General features: G+C 50.7%; 12 protein-coding genes across 12 annotated transcripts; 5 read left to right on the forward strand and 7 right to left on the reverse strand.

The window, feature by feature from the left end:
- Positions 1-10: 10 nt before the first annotated feature.
- M438DRAFT_339719 (uncharacterized protein) lies at positions 11-448 on the forward strand (the record flags this gene model as incomplete). The annotated part of the gene is made up of 1 exon (XM_029904249.1): positions 11-448. One exon carries the CDS (start codon positions 11-13, stop codon positions 446-448), a length of 438 nt encoding a protein of 145 aa, XP_029755700.1.
- Positions 449-487: 39 nt separating this feature from the next.
- On the reverse strand, positions 488-1,595 carry M438DRAFT_328040 (uncharacterized protein). The gene is made up of 2 exons (XM_029903191.1): positions 1,058-1,595; positions 488-1,009 (listed from the first exon to the last, which is right to left on the reverse strand). Exons 1-2 carry the CDS (start codon positions 1,572-1,574, stop codon positions 606-608), a joined length of 921 nt encoding a protein of 306 aa, XP_029755701.1. The 5' UTR covers positions 1,575-1,595; the 3' UTR covers positions 488-605.
- A 515-nt stretch (positions 1,596-2,110) lies between these two features.
- M438DRAFT_387737 (uncharacterized protein) lies at positions 2,111-2,974 on the reverse strand (the record flags this gene model as incomplete). The annotated part of the gene is made up of 1 exon (XM_029909003.1): positions 2,111-2,974. Exon 1 carries the CDS (start codon positions 2,810-2,812, stop codon positions 2,111-2,113), a length of 702 nt encoding a protein of 233 aa, XP_029755702.1. The 5' UTR covers positions 2,813-2,974.
- Positions 2,975-2,976: 2 nt separating this feature from the next.
- Positions 2,977-4,871, reverse strand: M438DRAFT_400506 (uncharacterized protein). The gene is made up of 3 exons (XM_029909473.1): positions 4,118-4,871; positions 3,928-4,065; positions 2,977-3,875 (listed from the first exon to the last, which is right to left on the reverse strand). The coding sequence occupies exons 1-3, from the start codon at positions 4,769-4,771 to the stop codon at positions 3,138-3,140; spliced, it is 1,530 nt and encodes a 509-aa protein (XP_029755703.1). The 5' UTR covers positions 4,772-4,871; the 3' UTR covers positions 2,977-3,137.
- Positions 4,872-5,412: 541 nt separating this feature from the next.
- Positions 5,413-8,492, reverse strand: M438DRAFT_409447 (uncharacterized protein). The gene has a single exon (XM_029910018.1). It carries the CDS (start codon positions 8,222-8,224, stop codon positions 5,555-5,557), a length of 2,670 nt encoding a protein of 889 aa, XP_029755704.1. The 5' UTR covers positions 8,225-8,492; the 3' UTR covers positions 5,413-5,554.
- Positions 8,493-9,243: 751 nt separating this feature from the next.
- On the forward strand, positions 9,244-10,171 carry M438DRAFT_339724 (uncharacterized protein; the record flags this gene model as incomplete). Its single annotated transcript, XM_029904250.1, has 2 exons — positions 9,244-9,413; positions 9,490-10,171. The coding sequence occupies 2 exons, from the start codon at positions 9,244-9,246 to the stop codon at positions 10,169-10,171; spliced, it is 852 nt and encodes a 283-aa protein (XP_029755705.1).
- Positions 10,172-10,306: 135 nt separating this feature from the next.
- On the reverse strand, positions 10,307-10,815 carry M438DRAFT_409449 (uncharacterized protein; the record flags this gene model as incomplete). Its single annotated transcript, XM_029910019.1, has 1 exon — positions 10,307-10,815. Exon 1 carries the CDS (start codon positions 10,766-10,768, stop codon positions 10,307-10,309), a length of 462 nt encoding a protein of 153 aa, XP_029755706.1. The 5' UTR covers positions 10,769-10,815.
- A 369-nt stretch (positions 10,816-11,184) lies between these two features.
- M438DRAFT_306118 (uncharacterized protein) lies at positions 11,185-11,896 on the forward strand. The gene is made up of 2 exons (XM_029902251.1): positions 11,185-11,361; positions 11,440-11,896. Exons 1-2 carry the CDS (start codon positions 11,353-11,355, stop codon positions 11,836-11,838), a joined length of 408 nt encoding a protein of 135 aa, XP_029755707.1. The 5' UTR covers positions 11,185-11,352; the 3' UTR covers positions 11,839-11,896.
- An 11-nt stretch (positions 11,897-11,907) lies between these two features.
- M438DRAFT_145885 (uncharacterized protein) lies at positions 11,908-13,034 on the reverse strand. Its single transcript, XM_029898933.1, has one exon. It carries the CDS (start codon positions 12,708-12,710, stop codon positions 12,162-12,164), a length of 549 nt encoding a protein of 182 aa, XP_029755708.1. The 5' UTR covers positions 12,711-13,034; the 3' UTR covers positions 11,908-12,161.
- Positions 13,035-13,850: 816 nt separating this feature from the next.
- On the forward strand, positions 13,851-15,572 carry M438DRAFT_378160 (bifunctional 6-phosphofructo-2-kinase/fructose-2,6-bisphosphate 2-phosphatase; the record flags this gene model as incomplete). Its single annotated transcript, XM_029908784.1, has 2 exons — positions 13,851-13,961; positions 14,265-15,572. 2 exons carry the CDS (start codon positions 13,851-13,853, stop codon positions 15,570-15,572), a joined length of 1,419 nt encoding a protein of 472 aa, XP_029755709.1.
- A 204-nt stretch (positions 15,573-15,776) lies between these two features.
- Positions 15,777-17,583, reverse strand: M438DRAFT_145907 (periplasmic binding protein-like II). The gene is made up of 2 exons (XM_029898934.1): positions 16,690-17,583; positions 15,777-16,634 (listed from the first exon to the last, which is right to left on the reverse strand). The coding sequence occupies exons 1-2, from the start codon at positions 17,210-17,212 to the stop codon at positions 15,982-15,984; spliced, it is 1,176 nt and encodes a 391-aa protein (XP_029755710.1). The 5' UTR covers positions 17,213-17,583; the 3' UTR covers positions 15,777-15,981.
- Positions 17,584-18,546: 963 nt separating this feature from the next.
- On the forward strand, positions 18,547-20,216 carry M438DRAFT_283478 (succinyl-CoA:3-ketoacid-coenzyme A transferas-like protein; the record flags this gene model as incomplete). The annotated part of the gene is made up of 3 exons (XM_029901391.1): positions 18,547-18,733; positions 18,787-19,270; positions 19,325-20,216. 3 exons carry the CDS (start codon positions 18,547-18,549, stop codon positions 20,214-20,216), a joined length of 1,563 nt encoding a protein of 520 aa, XP_029755711.1.
- Positions 20,217-20,227: the final 11 nt, after the last annotated feature.

Consider the following 20,227-nt stretch of genomic DNA (forward strand, 5'->3'; position numbering starts at 1 on the left):
CGCAGGTTTCATGTCATACCACTACGCACAGGCTAGCTTGAGAGTCAACGGACTTAGTCATGACCACTGGATTCAGCTCAAGCCGTGGGCGAGAACTTTAGTGCCCCAGAAGATCGAGATACAAGGAGGCGAGTTCATGACATTCGAACTGCCCAATTTCTTCTTCTATACTCGTGCAAACAGCCTCGGAATGCACAGCTTGACAATCATCAGTTCTAAACCAATCCACGAATATTCACCCGAGGAGTACGAGACTACGTGTATGGAGACCCTGCTCCAGGTGTTCGTAAGATGGGGGCTCGAGTTGGAGCATTGCCGTCTAGAGAGCATATGGGGAGCATCGACTGATGCTGAAGCTCCTTCGTTCAGTGGCGAAGAGAGAGTCATCATGGAAGGCAAAGAACATACCCAAGCCGCCCTTCCACTACTCCGTGCGAGATTCTTGTAGAAACAAGAAGGATGACTGTAAACTCAACGAGACGACAATGGCGCAAGCAACATGTCTTGGATATTATACAGTTGTTACCGAGCGCTTGAGGCGCAAATTGCTATGGTGAGACATGGTTCGTCAACGACACCAACAAGCCGAGCAATTTTGTCAGTCATCAAAGATCAGACCACTTCTTGCTTCCGTGTGCGATCATACAGAACTCTGGCACGAGAGTGTGTATCACACAAGCCACCCTCTTCGTTTCTCCCTTGGGGATGTGACACATCAACAGCCCCTTTTCCGCGTAATCCTCAGACTCAGCAACAAACATCATATCCTTCTGCAGATACGGATTCACTAGACACCGTTGTCTATGGAGACTTGTAGCCTGTTCTACAAGGTCGCCACGTCGCTCGAGATGACCTTCAAATCGGCAACAATAGTCCTCAGGTGGCTGGAAAGGGCCTGGTTGCACTTTTTGGATTATTTCGTCCGAATCGATTGCTTGCACGGCGTAGAAGCCTATGTAGAAATCTGTTTTTGGTTTCTTCGTAGGCGCGCCATCCGCGAATGTTTCGCCTGTCAGGTATGAACAATACTCTCATCGATTCGTTTGACATCACATACCTGTCCAAGGCTCCTCTTCCACGACTTCGTAATTCTCCTTCGCTTCATACCAATCCGTATTGGCAATCTGCAAGTTGACAAGCAAAAGTCCGGATTCTTCGATCTTCATCCAGAAAAGATCTGGCTTGAGTCTTGCGTCGCCGCCTTCTTCCGGGTCGCCACTATCCAGGTTAACGGCGATTATTCCTTTTTCTTCCCACTCTGCATCTGCAACCACAAGAAAGTAATGGGGGTCAACTTTCTCTTCATCGCAGGTTGCGAGATGGTGCTGAATCACTTCCTTCATTGAGCCAAACACAGTCTCGATCCTGCATTGTACGCGATCGTCTTGCGGTCCATGTTTGTATGTCTCAACTATCTCATTCATCTCCGAATTGCTCGCTTCAAGAATCGCTGGCAGCTCTGATATACAGTCAACTAGACAGTATAAAGCGAAAGTGTCGATTGACATTGGGTTGGTCTGGTATCTTGCCATTTCCGGTATCAGTTCCGGAAGTTTCAAATCGACTTCGGCCATGGTTGTTTGTTGCTGGCTATTCTGGTCTGGAAACTGGAAGCTCTGGAGAGGAAGTCGTCTTGACTTTTGAGCTTGCTCCTTGTCATGCCAAGCCAATCCTTCATGCCGATCAGAGAAGTGTTCCGCGGAGCTGGTGTGATTATAGATGTGTTTTAACCATCCATGGCAGAGAAGTCTCTAGAGATTCTGGCCTCCCCGTGTGCTAAATCTTGTTACACAGACTCTCAAGCCGCAGCGATGCGCATTGATTGACGCATCAAAATGTACGATTGTATTGAGCAACGGCACGTCGTCCACGGAGACTGATTGAATGATTGGTTCACTCTCGCTGTTTCCGTTGCTAAATCTATCTCAATTCACCATTTATGGTGTCATTCAACAAGAGCTGTCGTCTCGTTTCTCATCATCAACAAAGAAGGGGCGAACAGTGGCCGAGCCCGCTCGTTGCTTCCTTAGATCGCACAGATGATCAAATATGCCACAGCTCCTCTGTTACCAAGGCCTGTCATTCACTTTTTCTGGCCCTCAATTTCCAACTACATCACCACATTGTTGATTGCAACTAAGTCATCCATGTACCTCATGACGTCCTTATCACTCTCACGGCTCAAGTTGTCAACCGCCCTCTCCCAAGTTACCCATATGGGCAACGTTCTCTCCACAGATCCATTCTGGTGCAGTTGAAATTGCTCCCAACTTGGACAAGGATACTTTGATGATTCTGCTTGAGCGCCGAACCAAAATGTCTGCTCCAAGTGGTTCGAAGAGTTGATGCGTTGAGTTACTGCGATGGGTTCGTGAGAGGCTTCTTCGGACATGTGCACATCGGAGGTATTGAAGTCTAGGATGTTGTCTTCGCGAAGCCACCAGTCTTCCCTACTTGTCTTCACACGGCTGACAGAAGATTCCTCCACGCTTTGTTCATGTCCGTTCATTCTTGTATTGATCTGTACCATGTCTTCTACCGGAAGTGGTAGGGCGTTTGTGTGAACAGGCAGAAGAGCTGAGTCGACAGATATTCCAGTGATCTCGTAGGTGGAACGCAATGCACAGTCGAGTAACGTTTCGTCAATCCTCTTGCGCCCCTCTGGCAGAAAGTAATCATGAGATATCGCACCACCTTGCATGGGTGTGACGCGTACAATGATGAGGTAGCCTTCTAACTTCGGATCGAAAGTTACGGTACCGCAGGAGATGATGAAGTCTTCGGCTAAAAAGGTAGATCTGGGAGTACACATGATCGTAGCTGGTAAGTCAAGGGACGAAGTGAAAGATTTGAAGCAGAAGGAGTTAGAGACGTCCTTATATCACCATCCTGTTGATGATCGACGGGAAACATATTTGTTTGCTCTGGCCAGGCAAAACTCTTGTGAGACTGCAAGGGCTGGCTCGAGAGGGACTCGCAAGTCTCCCATCACGTGAGTTGGTAAACAGCCGCGATCAACATTTTGGACCTGCATACTGTATGCTATAAACTAATCTAATAATTAGAGATTCCGTTCTGATCATTGCAATCCACCCTAGGTACTGTAAGACCCATACGTACAGCCCGTACGCCCAAACTCAAGGAATCTGCTTCTTCTCGCCTGGCTTGAGCCCCTTCTCTAAATCTAACTTCCAGGGCGGGTTGATGCCATCGTTGAACATGGCGTCCGTGACATCTTGACACCAGTCCTGCTGTGCCTCCATACCACGTGCCTCAAAGTATTTGAGTGCAAACACTAGAGGCATGAATGTTGCAAAACGACCCATGGACGATGCGTCCGGTTCGCAGAAATATGGCATCATCTGACACATGTAAATGGCAATCTGCAGAATCTGTTTGTTGAGGTCCCCCATTAAGATACTGCATTTCCCGTTGGGGTATTTCAAAAGGACGTCTTGGAGCGTGCGCTGAATGGTGAACAAGTAGAGCCAGTATATCGATTGCAGATATCCAGTGAGGAAGTCGGGAAAATCGACGGCCAGCGGGAAGGTCTTGTTGTCACACAATCGTGAGAACCTCTTGAATTTGGATACGTCAACGTTGGTGATGGCTGGCTCTTTCAGTGCGGCGTGATATTCAGCTTCCCATTCTTGGAGCTCTCCGATGGCGGTAACCAAATCTGCGATTATCCCATTCAGGTAAGTCGGTTCACCGCTTGCGATGAGGTTATCGGCGCGCTCAAATAGACCTGGAATGTGTACCAAAACATCGAAAAGGCGAGGTGACGAGTCTGTGTACTCTGTGCTTTTGGTAATTTTCATCCATTTCGGCTCTGCAAATACGATCCCTTTGCGTTTGAGGACACCTTGTAGAATCTTTGAGACTGTTAGCACTTAATCTGTGATTGCAATCAGAGTGAAAACTTACAGAAGAATGCCTGGCATGGAAGAAAAGCATGTTATCAAGTTCTGTTTTGAGCGGGACTGGTCCCCGCTGTACTAAGAAATTCTCTACTCCATTCACATGGCTGATCCAGCTTCCTTGCTGTGCTACAGGACGGAATAGCTTTAAAGGGGTGTCAGTACATAGATCCGGAACGAGGAAAATCAGAGCTTACCTCGCAAAACTCAAGCAATTTCATGGCTCCCAGAACATCATTATTGCCAAGCACATCTGGCTTGTTGAGTGCGACCACGAGGCATGTCAACGCTTGCCCATACCTTCTCCTCGCATGTTCGAAGAAAGTCTGATCCTGGTAAGACACTCCAAGTTGCAACAGACTAATCGTGTCGACAGCAGCAAGCAAAGCCGGCGATGACTTGGAGTTGATGGTTTTCTGCAAACATGAGAAGTCGGAAATATGAGCACGTTTCGGCTGTTCGTCCAGTGTCGTTGGCCGATACAACCGCATGCTGACATCAAACATTTGCGAACGGTTTGTCGCAGCGCTGAAGATAGCCTGTGGTATCACCGTATACTCGGTCGCAACAGGCTTCTCGACGAGACTCAACGCTCTGACTCGCTCGGTAGGTGGTACAGGTGCACCACTGTCAGAATCGCTGCTACTGCTGGAACCGCTCCTCCAACCTCTTTCCACACGCTTTGCGACCGCCAGTGTTTCGTCGCGCCATTCCAGTCCGTCGGTCTTCATACCCCGGTACCCCGGGCAGGGGGTATTGTGAATCTGGCATTTTTTACATCCCGGGCGTCCTTCGTCGCATTTGATCTTCCGTTTCCGACAGTTGGCACAGCCCGTCGACCGTGGCGCCATTACAGTAAGTCCATGGGAAAGAGTTGAGTCGAAAGAGATTGTTGCCGTGCCTCTTTCACGCCCCCTCTTGCGAAGTGCGTAATCGATCGACCCGGCACTGTGGGCGGCTAGATCGGTCTATCGTATTGGATACAGGCTTGGTTTCGCCCCTCCACCTCTACCACAAACAATTGTGATTCACAATTGCTACTGGCTGACCAAACCTCCATCAAATGGTCGGTTAGCTCAGTTGGTTAGAGCGTGGTGCTAATATCTCATGATATGATACGCCAAGGTCGCGGGTTCGACCGTGAGTACACACAACTTGTTTGAACCTCAGCACAAATACTAACAATGCTCCAGCCCGTACTGACCATCGTCAAAGCTTTATCTTTTGCTTCTTTCCGTGGTAAAGCGCCTCGCTTTCGTTTTGACTGAGGGTCGGCGAATTTGAATGTGTATGTGGGCTAGGGCGACCGGCGGCTAAGCGAGCGATGGGTGGGTACCCCTCTTTTGTGAATCGCAAGCCTTTTCCTTGTGTTTGTTCGCCTGCGCATCACGATCATGGTCAGATTCAAGCAGAGGGCTAATGTACAATTTTCGAGGATAGTGTTTGGAGCAGTCGTGATATTGAGCTAGCAAAGTACGGCCGAAACAGATACCTCAGGCTTGACGTTTATTCCACTCAAGTCTCAGCAATTCTCTGCTCACCCGTTGAGCAACAATATGCTCGAATAGCGACACAAGCAATGTTATTCTCGACCTCATAAAACCTCGGGATCGACCCTGCTTCAATCCTGTTCCTCATTTGCGAGCCTTCTTTACTGCATGCTTGTCGCGGAGATATCTCATGACGTCCTGGGCGTGCTCACTCGGCTCACTGTTAACCTCCTCCTCGGTCACCCATTCCACGTAGAGGCCTTCTGTTCCATTGGCCTTGTCCTCGGCCCTGACAGAGTCGGCGGTCATTCTGGGTAGATGCTTTGTACGCTCCATGAACACGCTCATCCTCTCGGTCACCACAGGATCCTCTGGTCCGGAGTAGGCTCCCTCGATGACTGTTGATGGTCTGCGTTCGGTCAATTCCTCGACCTGAGGCAGAGCCCGACCCATCTCTATCCTTTCTCTTTTCCTCTCAGCCTGAACCCGACCCTCGTTCAAGGGCGATCTTCTGCTTGTCCTGAACCCTGGGAGTAACCATCCATCTGCAGTCATCTGAGCGAAATGGGGGTCATCGCTGCCCACGCCCTGCTCTTTGATCGTCTCGAGGTGATTTTGGAATTTGTTAGTGTGAGCGTAGGCTCGCCCACAATCACACCTCGCGAGACGTTCCTCGTCCTTCCCTTGGAGGATGGTCACTCTTCTCAACCAGATCTTTAGGGGTGAATGATAGTTCGACTCTAGGTGTCGCTGCATGTCATACTTGTTCTTGTAAACCGTGAGCTTCTTGGCGGTCGGGATGGTGTCGTCCGCCAGACACTCCGGACAAGGTCTTGGATCCCCTTTGCGAAACTGATCCGAGTCACCCTGCAGCATAACCTCCAGGAACATGTGCAGTACTAGATCGTACGACACCTCGAAGACTTGACCTGCCTCGAAAGACCGGTCAGTCTCCAACTCCAGAGTAGTCGTGTTTATTGCTGCTGGTTCTTCCCCAGTGCTGACCGAGACGTCTGGTTCGGCAATCGGTTCGACCTCTTCATCTACGCCAAACTGCACGTCCGTGACTTCCTCGAGATCCAATCTCTCATCTCCTTCTTCGTTGTCATCATCCTCGAGCTCATCCAAATCTTCGTCCGCGAGATCGTGCAGGTTGGGATTTCTCTGCTCCTTGACCCTCTTCTCGATCATGGCCATGAGTTTCGAAGGCGCTCTCATTTCCGCTTGCCGAGCCTTCAGCTCATCGAGGGTGAACCTTTCTCTTTGGAAAGCCTGGTTTTCGGCATGCAGAGCCTTCCAGGCCAATCTCTTAAGCCGTCGAGCTTCCAAAGTGGCTTGATGCCCACCAAGATTCTTGTCGATGTTTTCATTGACGTAGGCGTCTATTCTGGCCTGAAGCGCAACGTGATCGACCTTCAGAGTTGCTCTGAAAAGGATCGGAGCGTTGTGATTTAATACCGCTTGAGGTATCTGGACTTCATCCAGGGCAATAGCGGTCACGTCTAGGTCGAAGTTGACCTGTTCATAAGAACTCTCATACACCTTTGAGTTGGGCGCATGGTGGAGGAACTGTCGGACAGCATCTCTTCCAGCAGCACGGTCAACGCTGGTTGCTGCCTTCCGTCTAAAAGCGTACATTGTACCGGACTTAAAGCCGGCGTCTTTCGCTCTCTTTCCCAAGTAGTCGGTGAGCGAGTGTGCGGAGACCGGTTGCTTGGGGATCAAAGCTCTGCCACCCGGAGTTGCAGCAAGGAACATCGGCTCATTAAGGAACTCTTTCGAGACCATGACCTCGACATGTGTCCCCGCGAGAAGATCTTCCAAAGTATTGTACTGGGACAAGACTCCACGCTTCAGAGCGATCGCTAGAATCCTGACCGTAGGCGACAACAAGATGTTGTCAGGGTTTGTCGGCGCTCTCAGGGTTAGCCTCAAGGTTCCTTCGACGTCATGACCATTCTCCAATGCGCTTGGGTCCTGGAAGCCTTTCATGTAGGGGAACTCGACGGTCATGTCGAAACGATTGGGGAACTCCAAATTTCGTCTGATTTGGATATCCTTCCAACGCAAGTAATTGTTCCTGCGATGCGTGCTCCACCCGATAGCGCCAGGTCGAACACCGCAGACGAGGGCCAACGTCCATACGGCATGATGGGATTCGGCTACGTCGAAGGCATTGGTGTTCTCAAGGTCATGGTCAATCAAGTATCTTAGTTCGTGGCGCCCGAAAAACGGCTTTTCGCGCCTGTCCACGTTGACTCCGAACTTGTCCACAGCGAAATAAAGTGCAGCATTGGTGTGGGCTTGGAGTGATCGAAAGTTTGGCGGCGATTTCATGTATACTCGGGTCCAGTGCAGAATGGACCATCTTCTGTTGGTGATGGTGGCCAGTCTGGGTCGTGTGTCGGTGGAGCTACGGGGACTGACCTGTTTGGCCATCCAGGTCAAGTAGAACCTCAACAGTTTCCAGAATTCCTCTCTATCGTCGGGAAAGAATAACGGATCATTCTCTGGACCTTGGTTGTTCTTGATCTTAAGCTCTCCATGACGACCATTTTTGATGAAATGCAAGATGCAGGTGGTTCTGTACTCGCCAAGGTGACGCTCTTGTCGAGTATGTGTCGAGGCAGCTCCGACTCTGAATCCATCCGATTCTCCTACAGTACGCTCAATCTCGTCAATCTCAGCGAGCTTGGCCCCGGTAATTTCTTTGGCTATACCCAAGGTGCCGTCTGCTGCCTTCTCAAAAAATCCTTCGAAGTAATCGTTCAGGGTTTGGCGGCGGGTAACGATTGGCGGTGCAAGCCCAGACATGACGGCGGTCAGGTAGTGGCAACGAAGCGTGCTGGTGGACCCTGTTGTTGACCTTGACCGAGCCTGGAAGCACGATATATGGTCCCCTCAAGACTGAGAAGCTCGGTCTCATGCAATGTGTGCCTGACCTTGGCTTTGGTGAAGAGGAATTCGTATGCCGTAGGTCTGGTCTTGATGTTTGACCTTACAGAACGTCCTTGCTGTCACGATGTGAGAACCTGGTTGGAAGATTCCGGAATAGGCAAGTTCTGTTAATCGAATTGAGAATACCAATGTACTGAAGAGGGCAGTTGCGTTTCTTAGCAGGTGTTGCTCGCTCGGTTTCTTCGCCGACGACTGGAGTAAGTCGGCGACAATGCACACTCGCAAAGGTGCGCAGACGTCCACTGTGGGCAGGTACGTGAATATGTGCTAATACTGGTGATGAAGGCGACTGATCAGACTGATACCACACAGAGGGTGCCTGGGAGGTGTTGCAAGAGTGCATGCGCAATGACAACGTGGAGGAGAAGCGAAAGATGAACGGTGACGGCAGTAACAGTCAAGCCATCGCAGCTGCCAAATGTAGAAGGAGCAGCCACGTCCATTTGGCATGTGATTTTTTTACCTGCTGCCTGCCTTGATGGCTTTTTCCTTTGTTGCTTCCTGCCGCAACCAAGTTGCAAGGTTGATCGCGCCACCTCGACCAGACTACGACTCCTGGGACACATCACCTTGGGCTGTCTCGAGCTCGAAGCCTACGTACATGACCATTGGGTTCATCCACCACCAAGGTCAGGGTTTGTAACAGAATCCTGCAACACCTAAGTCCGGATTCTTCTGCAAGCACAATCACCGGGTTCTACGACAGTCATCAGCTCTACCACAGTCACCGAGCAAGCACCCCTGAGTAAAGCCCTTGGATCAGCGCCCCTTAGCCAGCGGACCTGAAGCATCACCTCCAACCAGCCCAAGGCCAATCACGCACTCCGTAGCGGGTCCCTCCAAAGTCACTCATCAGGTCTGATCACGATCAGGTCATGCCAGACCACACCAACCTTCCAGAAGGTGATGTCCCCAATTCCATGTTGTGGCCGAGAGCTCCTGCATCCATGGTCACCAAAGAAGACATTATCCTTCACCAACAGGAGGTCCTCTTCAAGAAGTTGATTGCCTTGGACACCAAGGCTGAGGAACGCCACCAGGCCAGGTACGTGTAGCGATGCCTAACCTTGTATTGTCCCAATCTCAGGGTTGCGACATGTGCTGACTCTATCTCCACCTAGCCAAAGAGAGCAGAAGAAAGTGAACACCTTGCTGGGCCTGGTCGCCGCACATCTCGAGATCGATCCGAAGTCCCTGGCTTCAACAAAGGCTTCAACAAAGAGCATGAAGGCCACCAGAAGACCTGCGGCCAAGGCTGCCGTCCACAGCCTTCGAGATGCCTTGAAGGATGATATATTGATGGTCTCAAAAGCATACGTTAAGGAGCATCCTGGTACTCTTCTGAAGACCCTGACCACGAAGGTCAAGGAAGAAGGTTTGGTGACCAAGTGGGCTTCGTGGGTAGAGGCGCATCTTCAGGATGAACATCGTGCTGAGTTTCGTGGATTTGACGAAGAGAAGAAGGGTTGGGCATACAAGGAGGCTGCCAAGGGGGTCTTTCCCACCACGACCACGACCACGACCACGACCGCAACTGGAATCAGGGGCAAGGGCAAAAGGGCTGCTGAAGATGCAGAGTCGCACGACGTCTCTGCTGACCAGGACCACGACGAAACCGGAAGTTCGGGTCCAGCGAAGCGCTCAAGAAAGACTAGAGCGAACAAGACGTCTATCCTAGTTGATGATGATGACGAAGAGGAGTCCGACGACCGCCAGCCTCAGACATCCCAAGACGGGGAGTACGAGGGCAACACTCTTGTCGACGAGAATGAGGATGAGAATCATGATGAAAACAACTCTTAGGTTCACTATTGAAGAGTTTCTCTAGGGAAGGGTTTACTGCTCCTAGCTTTCATGAGTTTCTCAAAGCTCAAGGTCGAGTCAACTACTGCTCAGTATCCAAGATATGTAGCTACTGCTCAGCATTCAAGAAGTCAATCACCATTGCGCTTGGACCACTTCTATTTCGTTGACCAGACACCAAGAATCGTGTTTTGTAACTCGTTTGTTCGTTTTCGGTTGTGCAAATGGATCAATCACAATGGTAATGTGGTCCTTCAAAGATCCGAGGTTGGTGAATGCCTTTCTGAGGCGGGGCATAATCCATACTAGGTCCGGCTCTGTGTAGAGGAATAGGATTTCTTTGATAGCGGCCGCGTGAACAGGACTTTTGGATACTGCCAGTAGTTTTGTCATGCCAGATCTATTCGTAAGATCTACGTCGAAGCAAGTAAGACATCGTAGGAAGTGCACGTGACAAGGGTCGTGAAGGACTTTGCAGGTTCGCCTGAGATTGGTTATGCTGTCAGTTGCAGTAGTCCCAGGGTCACTATCGACCACCACCAGATCAACGATAGCTGTGAGAAGCTCCGGTGGTAAATCAAGTAGAGTGGCGGCCATAGTGATCGATCATATGTATTACGACAGCTTCAGACCTTGCAGACGACGAGCAGGGGTTTTATGTATCTCAGGCCCAAGTGTCATGGAGGAAGCTGGAAGGAAAGGTGCAACATTGCTCCCCGTGCGCCAAGATCTGTCACTTCTAGCTGTAAAACTGCATAACGTTTTTTTGAATCGCTCTGGTTGTCCGCAGAGAGGAGCTAACTATTACACTCTCAGTGGAGGGGTGCACTGATTTTGATAACATTGTGCATTTCTACAGCATGCGCGTGATAAAGTTTAGCACACAGGGAGGGTTGCAGCTCGATAGAGGAGTCGATAGAGGAGTCGATCACCATAGCGCTTGGACCACTTCTATCTCTCGCGCAAGTCAACCCACGAATGATGAGCGCGTTCTTCCCTTCGACCTTTGATTTTGCATTATTGTCTAATACTCAAACAGCTCACCCATGTAGTCTTTCTGTCGGTAGAGCCTGCTGTACGACTCCAACAAACCACATCAGCAAAAGCCGTCTCACGGGTTGCAGCAGCACAAACAAAAGCAAACTGCTCAACCACACCTCAACGGCGCCTGTCAAACAATCATGTTCGAGGTAAATTCACGGCTTCCATAGAAATGCCCAACACATCACTGCGGCTGTCAGACTTATCACAACATTGTTACAAAACAGACACGGCATGCGGCAGACCGCTACCATCTCCGCCTCCACCGCGCACGCTCAGTAATCCTCACAAATACCGAGTTGGTCGAAATTCGCGCTGCCCAGCGCACCTTTGAGGGCGCATATATACGAACTTCATTGGGTCAATTCTCATTTGCTCTGGTGGTTCTGAAGATTTTCACGGCAGAGTTCTATAGTATAGGGGCTTTGTTCGCAATCTATGGAGCTGGCGTGTTGGGAGTGAGCGCGTTTAGACGGATGCAGGGGAACAGACAGTTCTTTTCTGAAGTTGGTGAGGATGGGCTGAGGAGGAAGAGGTTTAGGACTAGTGGAAATGTTGTGGTAGTTTTGACTGCATTGAGTGTCGCGAGTTATATATGTTTGCTGGTGCTCACTTTGAGACTGTAGAGTAGCATCTACTTGTCGAGCGATGGACAAGCAAAGTGGACTATGATTAATGAACAACTTTTACATTGCTAAATGCATGGAAATTCATGGCTCTGATCTACAAGCTGAGTGCATCGGGGATCGTGATTTGTACCTCGCAACCATCGTCACCTCCTTCGGGACATCCTCCTGAAATCCGTTGCAACTTCTCCATCTGTGTCATGGCAGATCGGCATCGGACGTACACTGTACCTTGCAATATTTCACTCCAAAGCATGGCTCAGACCTGCTCAGAATGACTGGCTTCCACCAAGGATGTCAATCCAAAACCAGCTTGCCGGGATTCACGTCTGATCATCGGCTTTCCTTTGTTGTGTGAGTTGGCAGCAGCAAACAAAGAACTGGTCAGCCACCGCGCGGTGGACAGCAGCGAATATTGAGGCGCGCTCCGGATTACTCGGTGCATGAACGTGGGGAGGAAGCAAATATTGGCTATGCTTTGACAGGTAATGCAGCCGCAAGCGGGCGTTTGGCGGGGTCCGAAGACCGCAAGGCGGAGTTGAACGGGGGTGCCGATAGTTGCACCTGCGGAGAGGGAGATCAAGGATCGCAAGCAAACCAAAACATTGACCAGCAAAGAGGTGGAAAGTAAGGAGCACACCGATGTCTGGGCAGGCAGATGGTTTGACGCGAGACAAGGACGATGGTAATTTCTTGTCGTTCATCTCAACAAGTTTTGGGTGGGCGAGACGCAGCTTTCGGTCGGCGTGGCATCCATCCGCAGTTCGATTGGCTCCCCCTTGTTGATTTTTTTCCGAGCTGGCAGCCTTGAGATAGGATAGGTAGTAGAAAGAAGGCAACGGTCTATTCGGCCCTCTTCTGTCTTGTTGCATGCGTTATCATCAGTCAGCTGCTGCCCTCGAAGAATAAACTTGATTCCCATCTGCCATCTCCTGACTTCAAGATCCCCTCAGGCTCAACTCAGACGCATAAAAGACACAGCCGGGCATTCTACGCCATCCATACGAATCATCTGCCTTGAGCTGCTTGTGATCAGCCGGGGCGCGCCAGGAACTGGTACTTTTTGTACTGGAAGTCTTTCGGCGAACCGTGGAAAGAAAAGAATACTGCAAGACGTTCTGCGACGCAACCTTATTACAAGCGCGCAAGTTATTTATGATTCACAACCACGCGCCAACACAGTCATAATTTATCTCGCCTGGCTACACGAACTTCAGGCTCTTCTCATCAACTTTGGATCAGCTTTTATCCATCACGATCGCGACATCCCATCGTGAGCTAACTTTCTTCTTTCCATCAGGATTCAGGATCACGCGCATCGCCTATTACCACGGAATTACGAATTTATATATTCCAAAGTAAACAGGCTTCGCCTATCACCAGCCCAAGGCCGTTCTCGGAGTTAGTCAGCTGGCCTCGCCGAGTCCTTGTCTGGTCGCAGCGCGCCGCGATAGGAGAGCGCTAGAACGTCATAGGCCCGTCCGTGTGGTCGGAAATTCTGGACCCTCTTTTTTCTCAGCATGCCACTCATCTGCGAACCGTCGGGAATCCTGTCAGCTTCTTCAACTTCGTCCACCCTCCCCTTCCACCTCCGTCGCCAGAGCCAACAGAGTGACATTGCAAAGTCTGTGATGATGAGCAACGTGCAGGACCAACAGCGCCGAAGCATTGACGAGAACACGCACAAAGACCTGAAGACGAGCCTCAACAGCAGCCTGGGCAACGCCGCCAGCAAGAAAGGCTCTCAGACCCCCGAGATCCAATCCTTCCGCCCTCCCCCCACGAACCGCACAGCATCCGCCGTCGGTGCCACCAGTACTGGCGCATTAAACGACACTCCCGATGGCACCGCTCCAAATAGTCCAAGGCTATTGCCTATAAGGCAAAACTCGGGCTCGAGTACCCCGCGCGTCCGACCAACAACCCTCGACATCCCCGGCCTCACAAAGTCAAAGGTCTCGCCCGATGGCAGAATCGCCAAGAGAGATGTCGGCGCCAAGTTGGTCATCGTCATGGTCGGTCTGCCTGCTCGAGGAAAGAGTTACATCACAAAGAAGCTCGCTAGATACTTGAACTGGCTACAACACGACACGCGCATCTTCAATGTTGGAGAGAGACGCCGTGTCGCTGCGGGAGGCCCCAATACTCTGGAAAAGACGAAGAGTCACGCACATCGCGCTTCTTTCCTGCCTACCGAGCACCGTCCGAGTCTGGCCAGTCTCAACGGCATCGTCGACGCCAAAACACATCTCGGTTCTTCGGGCCTCGCTGCACAGATCCAAGCCAACAGCGATCAACACCAAAACCATGACAATGACAGCCAATCTCGTAGGCTCACGATGCCGACCATACAGCTCCCTCCTGCTACCGAAGAAGATGAGCCTGAAGCCGTCGACGACGGTACAGATGGTGTAGAGTTGACGAAGGTCTCTACACCCGAAATGCCCGACTCGGATTCCATGGATCAATCGGCCAACTTCTTCGACCCCCAGAACAAGAGAGCTGCCTTGATCCGCGAGCAGTGCGCCATGGACACGCTGGACGAACTCCTCGACTACATCCTTGAAGGCAATGGCTCGGTCGGTATTCTCGACGCTACAAACAGTACCCTCGAGCGCAGAAAGGTCATCATGAAGAGAATTCGCGAAAGAGCTGGCACCGAGCTGAACGTCCTCTTCCTCGAGAGTCGCTGTGTTGACGAGAACTTGCTTGAATCAAACATGCGCCTGAAGCTTTCAGGTCCCGACTACAAGGACCAAGATCCTGTCGCTGCTCTTGAGGACTTCAAGAAGCGTGTCGCCATCTACGAAAAAGCCTACGTACCACTAGGCGAATACGAGGAGAAGAACAACATGCCATACATCCAAATGATCGATGTAGGCCGCAAGGTCATCTCGCATCAAATCCGCGGCTTCCTCTCCGCCCAGGCCAATTACTACCTCCTCAACTTCAACCTCGCACCTCGCATGATCTGGATCACGCGCCACGGTCTTTCTATGGACAACGTTTCAGGCAAGATTGGAGGTGATTCCGACCTCAGCAAAGAGGGCCTACAATACGCCAAAACACTCACCAAATTCATCGAGCACGCTCGTAGGGAATGGGACATGAAGCAACTCCACAAGCTCACCCACTCACATTTCCCTCCTCAACCTGGTGACACAACTCCGCCCAACCCCCACTACCAGCCCAACGACAACAATGAGTTACAACAAAAGTCCTTCTGCGTATGGACTTCCATGCTCAAGCGCAGCATTCAGACGGCTCAATTCTTCGACGATGAAGAGTATGACTCGAAGCAGATGCGCATGTTGGACGAACTCAACGCTGGTATCATGGAGGGTCTCACATACTCCTCCATCGCCGAAGCCCACCCTGCCGAATACGCCCTCCGCAAAAAGGACAAGCTTCACTACCGCTACCCCGGTCCTGGCGGTGAGGGATATCTTGACATCATCAACCGTTTGCGTCCTGTGATTGTCGAGCTTGAGCGCATGGAAGACCACTGCTTGCTCGTCGGTCACCGTAGTGTCGCTCGTGTTTTGCTAGCATACTTCCGCGGCTTGAAGAGAGAGGAAGTCGCAGACTTGGATGTACCAATCGGTATGCTCTACTGCCTCGAGCCCAAGCCTTACGGTGTAGACTTCAAAGCATACAAGTGGGACAAGAACACCGAATGGTTCTACGAACAGCCCAACTTCCAGCTCAAGCGCGCCGAGGACGATATGCAATGATTTAAGAGTGGAAAGCCATTTTTTCTTGTACGACTGGATATTCTGTTATTTCTTTTCTCTTGGGTGTTAGGGGTACTGCACAGGGGTGGGACACTACAAGGGCGTTTCTCATCATCATCATGCTTTTTTCCGATGAAGCATTGCGAGACTGGGGGTTTTGCGAACACATACGGAAAGGATTAGGGGATTTTTATACCAAGGAAGCGAACATGCTTTTAGAGGATCATGACATTCCTGCCTTTCAACGAGTCTCCTTATTACCATACTCTCTTCTCAGTCCCCTTTACAATTTTTGATGTGTAAACTTGGTGTGTAGACGTCGCATCTCTGATCATCACGAATCATTATTCAGTGACGATCAATAGGCTTTAGAAGACAAGTAGAGGTGTCCGAGGAGTGTGCCTGGCCCTTACAATGTGGTCCGACGCCCATATTCGGACAACACAGGACTCAAGCCCTGAGCAGTCCCAATCGACGTTTCAAATTGCAGTCTCCACCACTCGACCAGATCGCGGTTCTCCATGAAGGTCGCAAATTGCGTAAGGGGGGTCACTTTGTCGTCCCACACACTGCCAGAGGTTGATTCGAGGTCTTTGCGTACTGTGTAGGAACCAGTGTCGACAAATTGCTGCTGATACTCATCGCTGACGAGCCAACTCATGAAGAGTTTGGCACTTTCAGGACGGGAGGTTGTGGTGAAGATGCCACCGGTCTGCGGCCAGAGGACACGGGCATCGCTGGGGGTCTTGCTGGCCAGGTTTTCCGCGCCGTTGAGGTTTGTTGTGAAAGAGAGGGCGCGTGTAGTATTGGTCTGGCTGATAAGGTCGGCAGGTTGGCCTGTACCGCGAATCCACTGAATATTTTGCTGAAGCAATGTATCGAACCACTCCCAACCGTAGTTCTCGATGATGATGGAGAAGAGATAGGTGATAGCATCATCGTCATTGGGGTAGGTCAATGCGAGCTTACTTTTCCAGACAGGGTTGATCAACTCGCCAAAGATCGAGGGCACCTCCGTCTCATTCAAGAGATCAGTATTATAGATCAAGTCGCCAAATTGGTCAAGATGGATGTCAGCAAGAGATAGATTTTGTCGATGGTCAATGAATCTGCTTACAAATAAAAGCTCCGAGAAAATTACCCTCAGGGTCCTTGATGGCAGAGTAGACGTTGTCCCAATCAGCAGGCTTGTAGGGGTACAGTCTGCCCTCGCGCTTCCATCTACCAAAGTCATGCAGGGTCTGCAGAACAGCGATATCAGCACCGTCATCGCCGTTACGTTGATACTGTCGATTGACACGGCTATCGTGATATTTAGACACATCGACGGTCAAGTTCAGCTTGACATCCGGGAATCTGGCTTTCCAGGCAGCAATAGTTGGGTCGCCTTGGCTGATTTCTGCAAGATTGCTGTCAGCGAACCTTCCTAAAGAGCACAGAGATTTGTCTGGACACCCACCGTCACCGCCCCAAAGCACTATGAGCTCGCCAGTTTCGTTTCTGGCAACAGCGTAGATCTGATCCAGGGTTCTGTTGTCAATATCGACCGCGTGTCCGGGAAAGGAGTTTGGGAGAGGTAAAATGGCAGAAAAGGCAGGGGCTGTGAAAGCCAGTGCAAATATTGTCTCGCAAAACTTCATGATAGCAATGTCTCTCTTGAACAGAGGATAATGGCAGACGATTGGGGCTGATGCTTCTTCTGTTGCTCGACAGGCACTCAAGCTTTATATCTGCAGAAGATTTCACTCCCATAATACCCTTTCACGGAATTTCTCCGTCGAGGTTCTTGATAATTATCAAGCATTGTTCGCCATAAAGGTTGTAGTCAATATTGCCGACCAATCTGTGCTTGGCACGCGATTATCAAGCACATGGATGGTTTCCGCGTTGCGCTCAGGTCTCATCCAGTTGCGTGATCGGGTCAACGAGGACCCGCAAACATCAATTCGCTCTCTGTCTTGTAACAAGCCACGGACCCTCGAACCTAGATAAATCATCAATCGATTGCACACTTGGCTCTCTAGCAAGCTTCCTAGGTTCGAGCCAAGCTGCTTTGGAAGCAGGTTTGGGAGCTTCGGGTCTCAACGCGCGATCAGATGTCTACCACACGATTGGTGACAGAGATCAGCTTATACTTAAAGGCGGTGGACGTGACGAGACCTCAAACGATAATTGAGCTTCGTCGTTCAAATCTTTCCTCGCATGGCTGCTCGCGCAGTCTCCGGAGCTGCCCAAAGTACGCCAAAGACAACGTCCTGCTTCGATCTGCCTCACCGCACTCGGTCGACAGCGTTCATCCTAGTGATCTCAATGGTGCAACGTGATCAACACGTAATACGGGCCTGTATCAACCGTGTGTCGCGGTGAGAAAGGTCAAAGTCACATGGTTATTGGCAACACCCTGATGGCCGTGATTTTGGCCATCTGGGAAAGACGATATGACACCTCCGTGCAGCTCCGCGAATTTGTGACGAATCCAAATCATGCGACAACGTTGTACTCGAGTAGATTGTTCCAAAGAAAATGGAATTGTCGTCAACTCCATACGAGTCTGGACTTTAGAGGAAGTGGTTTGACTGTCCAAAGTCTCGCTATAGATGTAGGACACATAGTTGATGTTATATAGCCAGAGAAAAGTCCGAATGTTCACCGCGGAGAGCGTTTCCACCCAACGTCATACAGCGTAGTCCGAGGGTATGCATAATTATTATTTATTCCATCGGTTTTTCTTCCATTCACCCGCTGTACGAAAGCCGGAGTCATTGTCAAAGCACATTTAATTGCTTCATCTCATTGCCACATAACCGGACTTCCTCCTTAACAACATCCTTGCTCAATCACATACAGCATGGCTTCTCTCTCTCGATCAGTCTCATCATTGGCAGCTAGTGCGCGCATCAATGTCGTGCTGAGGATTGGATCCCGCGTGCCGCGTACTGCGTGCCTCAACCGCGTTAATGGGCCTACTTCTGTCATGGGATGGCGTGCAGGAAGCTCTGCTGCCGGTCCCAAGAGAAAGCAGCCTATTACTGCTAATGATCAGGCTCCCACACAAATCATCGGCCAAGGCAAGGTATACAAGAACGCCGAGGACGCGGTTGCAGATATCAAGAGCGGCTCTACAATTTTGAGTTCCGGCTTCGGTCTTTGCGGCGTTGCAGGTGAGCTCCCTATACCAACAAAACCACAACGTCATCCTAATGATTCTTTGTAGAAACTATTATTCAGGCACTTGCGAAAAGAGGAAATGAAGTCACCAACCTGACCGCTGTGTCTAACAACGCTGGTGCTGGAGATGGCGGTCTTGCTTCTTTGGTCAAGTCTGGCCAAATCACAAAGTTGATCATTTCATATCTTGGTAACAACAAGGTGCTCGAGAAGAAGTATCTTTCTGGAGAGATCGGCATCGAGCTTTGTCCTCAAGGAACTCTTGCGGAGAGAATTAGAGCTGGTGGTGCAGGTGTCCCTGCTTTCTACACCCCTACTGGTGTCAACACTGCCGTCATGACTGGCGGTATTCCTGTGAGAGTCGGACCTCCTGTCGAGGGCTCTACTGAGACTGTCGTGGTCGAGGCTGGTACTCCCCGCGAAACTCGCGTCTTCGACGGAAAGACCTACAACATGGAGCGCGCCATCAAGGGTGACGTCGGTGTTTTGAGAGCATGGAAGGTCGACGAGGCTGGAAACTGCCGCTTCCGGTGAGTATCTCTGAGGCAACAACGCTGCAAGTATCAGTTTCTGACAGAGAACAGCTACACCACCAAGGCATTTGGTGTTCTGGTCGCCAAGGCTGCTGCCATCTCTATCGTTGAGGCTGAGGAAATTGTTCCCGTTGGCTCCATTCACCCTGATGATGTCCACCTTCCTGGAATTTACATCGACCGTATTGTCCCTGCCACAGCAGAGAAGGGCATTGAGTCTAGAATGACTCGTTCCGCGGAGGAGAAGACAACTGAGGCCCCCAAGGAAAAGTCTCCTGCTATGATCAGAAGAGAAAGAATTGCCAAGCGTGCTTCTAAGGAGCTCAAGAACGGCATGTACGTCAACTTGGGAGTTGGTATGCCTACATTGGCTCCATCATTCTTGAACGCCGAGACCAAGGTCTGGATCCAGTCCGAGAACGGTCTCCTCGGTCTTGGCCCTTACCCTACTGAGGACGAGGTCGATGCCGATCTTATCAATGCCGGAAAGGAGACCGTCACCATGGTCCCTGGTGGTTCCACTTTCGACTCTGCCGAGTCTTTCGCCATGATTCGTGGTGGTCACGTCGATGTGTCCATTCTCGGTGCCCTCGAGGTTAGCGCTAACGGTGATCTTGCTAACTATATGATCCCCGGCAAGGTCGTCAAGGGAATGGGTGGTGCTATGGACCTTGTCTCCAACCCCGAACAGACTAAGATTGTCTGCTTGACTGACCACGTCGACAAGTACGGCAAGTCAAAGGTCGTGCAAGAATGCTCCCTTCCTCTTACCGGAGCTCGCGTCGTCAGCACCATCATCACCGACCTCTGTGTCTTCCAGGTGGACCTCAAGGATGGCGGTCTTACCCTTACCGAGCTGGCTGAGGGCGTTACTGTCGAGGACATCAAGGCCAAGACTGATGCATCATTCAAGGTCGCCAAGGACATTCAGTCCATGGAGTAGATACAAATCCT

Source organism: Aureobasidium pullulans (genome assembly GCF_000721785.1).
Source record: "Aureobasidium pullulans EXF-150 unplaced genomic scaffold scaffold_32, whole genome shotgun sequence".
NCBI lineage: Eukaryota > Fungi > Ascomycota > Dothideomycetes > Dothideales > Saccotheciaceae > Aureobasidium > Aureobasidium pullulans.

What these genes read in the sequence shown, in the direction of transcription:
- M438DRAFT_409447 (XM_029910018.1), bottom strand. Translation starts at nt 8,224, where the DNA reads ATGTCTGGGCTTGCACCGCCAATCGTTACCCGCCGCCAAACCCTGAAC.
- M438DRAFT_145907 (XM_029898934.1), bottom strand. Translation starts at nt 17,212, where the DNA reads ATGAAGTTTTGCGAGACAATATTTGCACTGGCTTTCACAGCCCCTGCC. An exon ending in TTTTCTCGGAGCTTTTATTT is followed by an intron (nt 16,635 to 16,689) that starts GTAAGCAGATTC and finishes ACATCCATCTTG; the next exon opens with ACCAATTTGGCGACTTGATC.
- M438DRAFT_400506 (XM_029909473.1), bottom strand. Translation starts at nt 4,771, where the DNA reads ATGGCGCCACGGTCGACGGGCTGTGCCAACTGTCGGAAACGGAAGATC. An exon ending in AATTGCTTGAGTTTTGCGAG is followed by an intron (nt 4,066 to 4,117) that starts GTAAGCTCTGAT and finishes ACCCCTTTAAAG; the next exon opens with CTATTCCGTCCTGTAGCACA. An exon ending in TCCATGCCAGGCATTCTTCT is followed by an intron (nt 3,876 to 3,927) that starts GTAAGTTTTCAC and finishes ACAGTCTCAAAG; the next exon opens with ATTCTACAAGGTGTCCTCAA.
- M438DRAFT_328040 (XM_029903191.1), bottom strand. Translation starts at nt 1,574, where the DNA reads ATGGCCGAAGTCGATTTGAAACTTCCGGAACTGATACCGGAAATGGCA. An exon ending in GGAAGAGGAGCCTTGGACAG is followed by an intron (nt 1,010 to 1,057) that starts GTATGTGATGTC and finishes CATACCTGACAG; the next exon opens with GCGAAACATTCGCGGATGGC.
- M438DRAFT_145885 (XM_029898933.1), bottom strand. Translation starts at nt 12,710, where the DNA reads ATGCAACAAGACAGAAGAGGGCCGAATAGACCGTTGCCTTCTTTCTAC.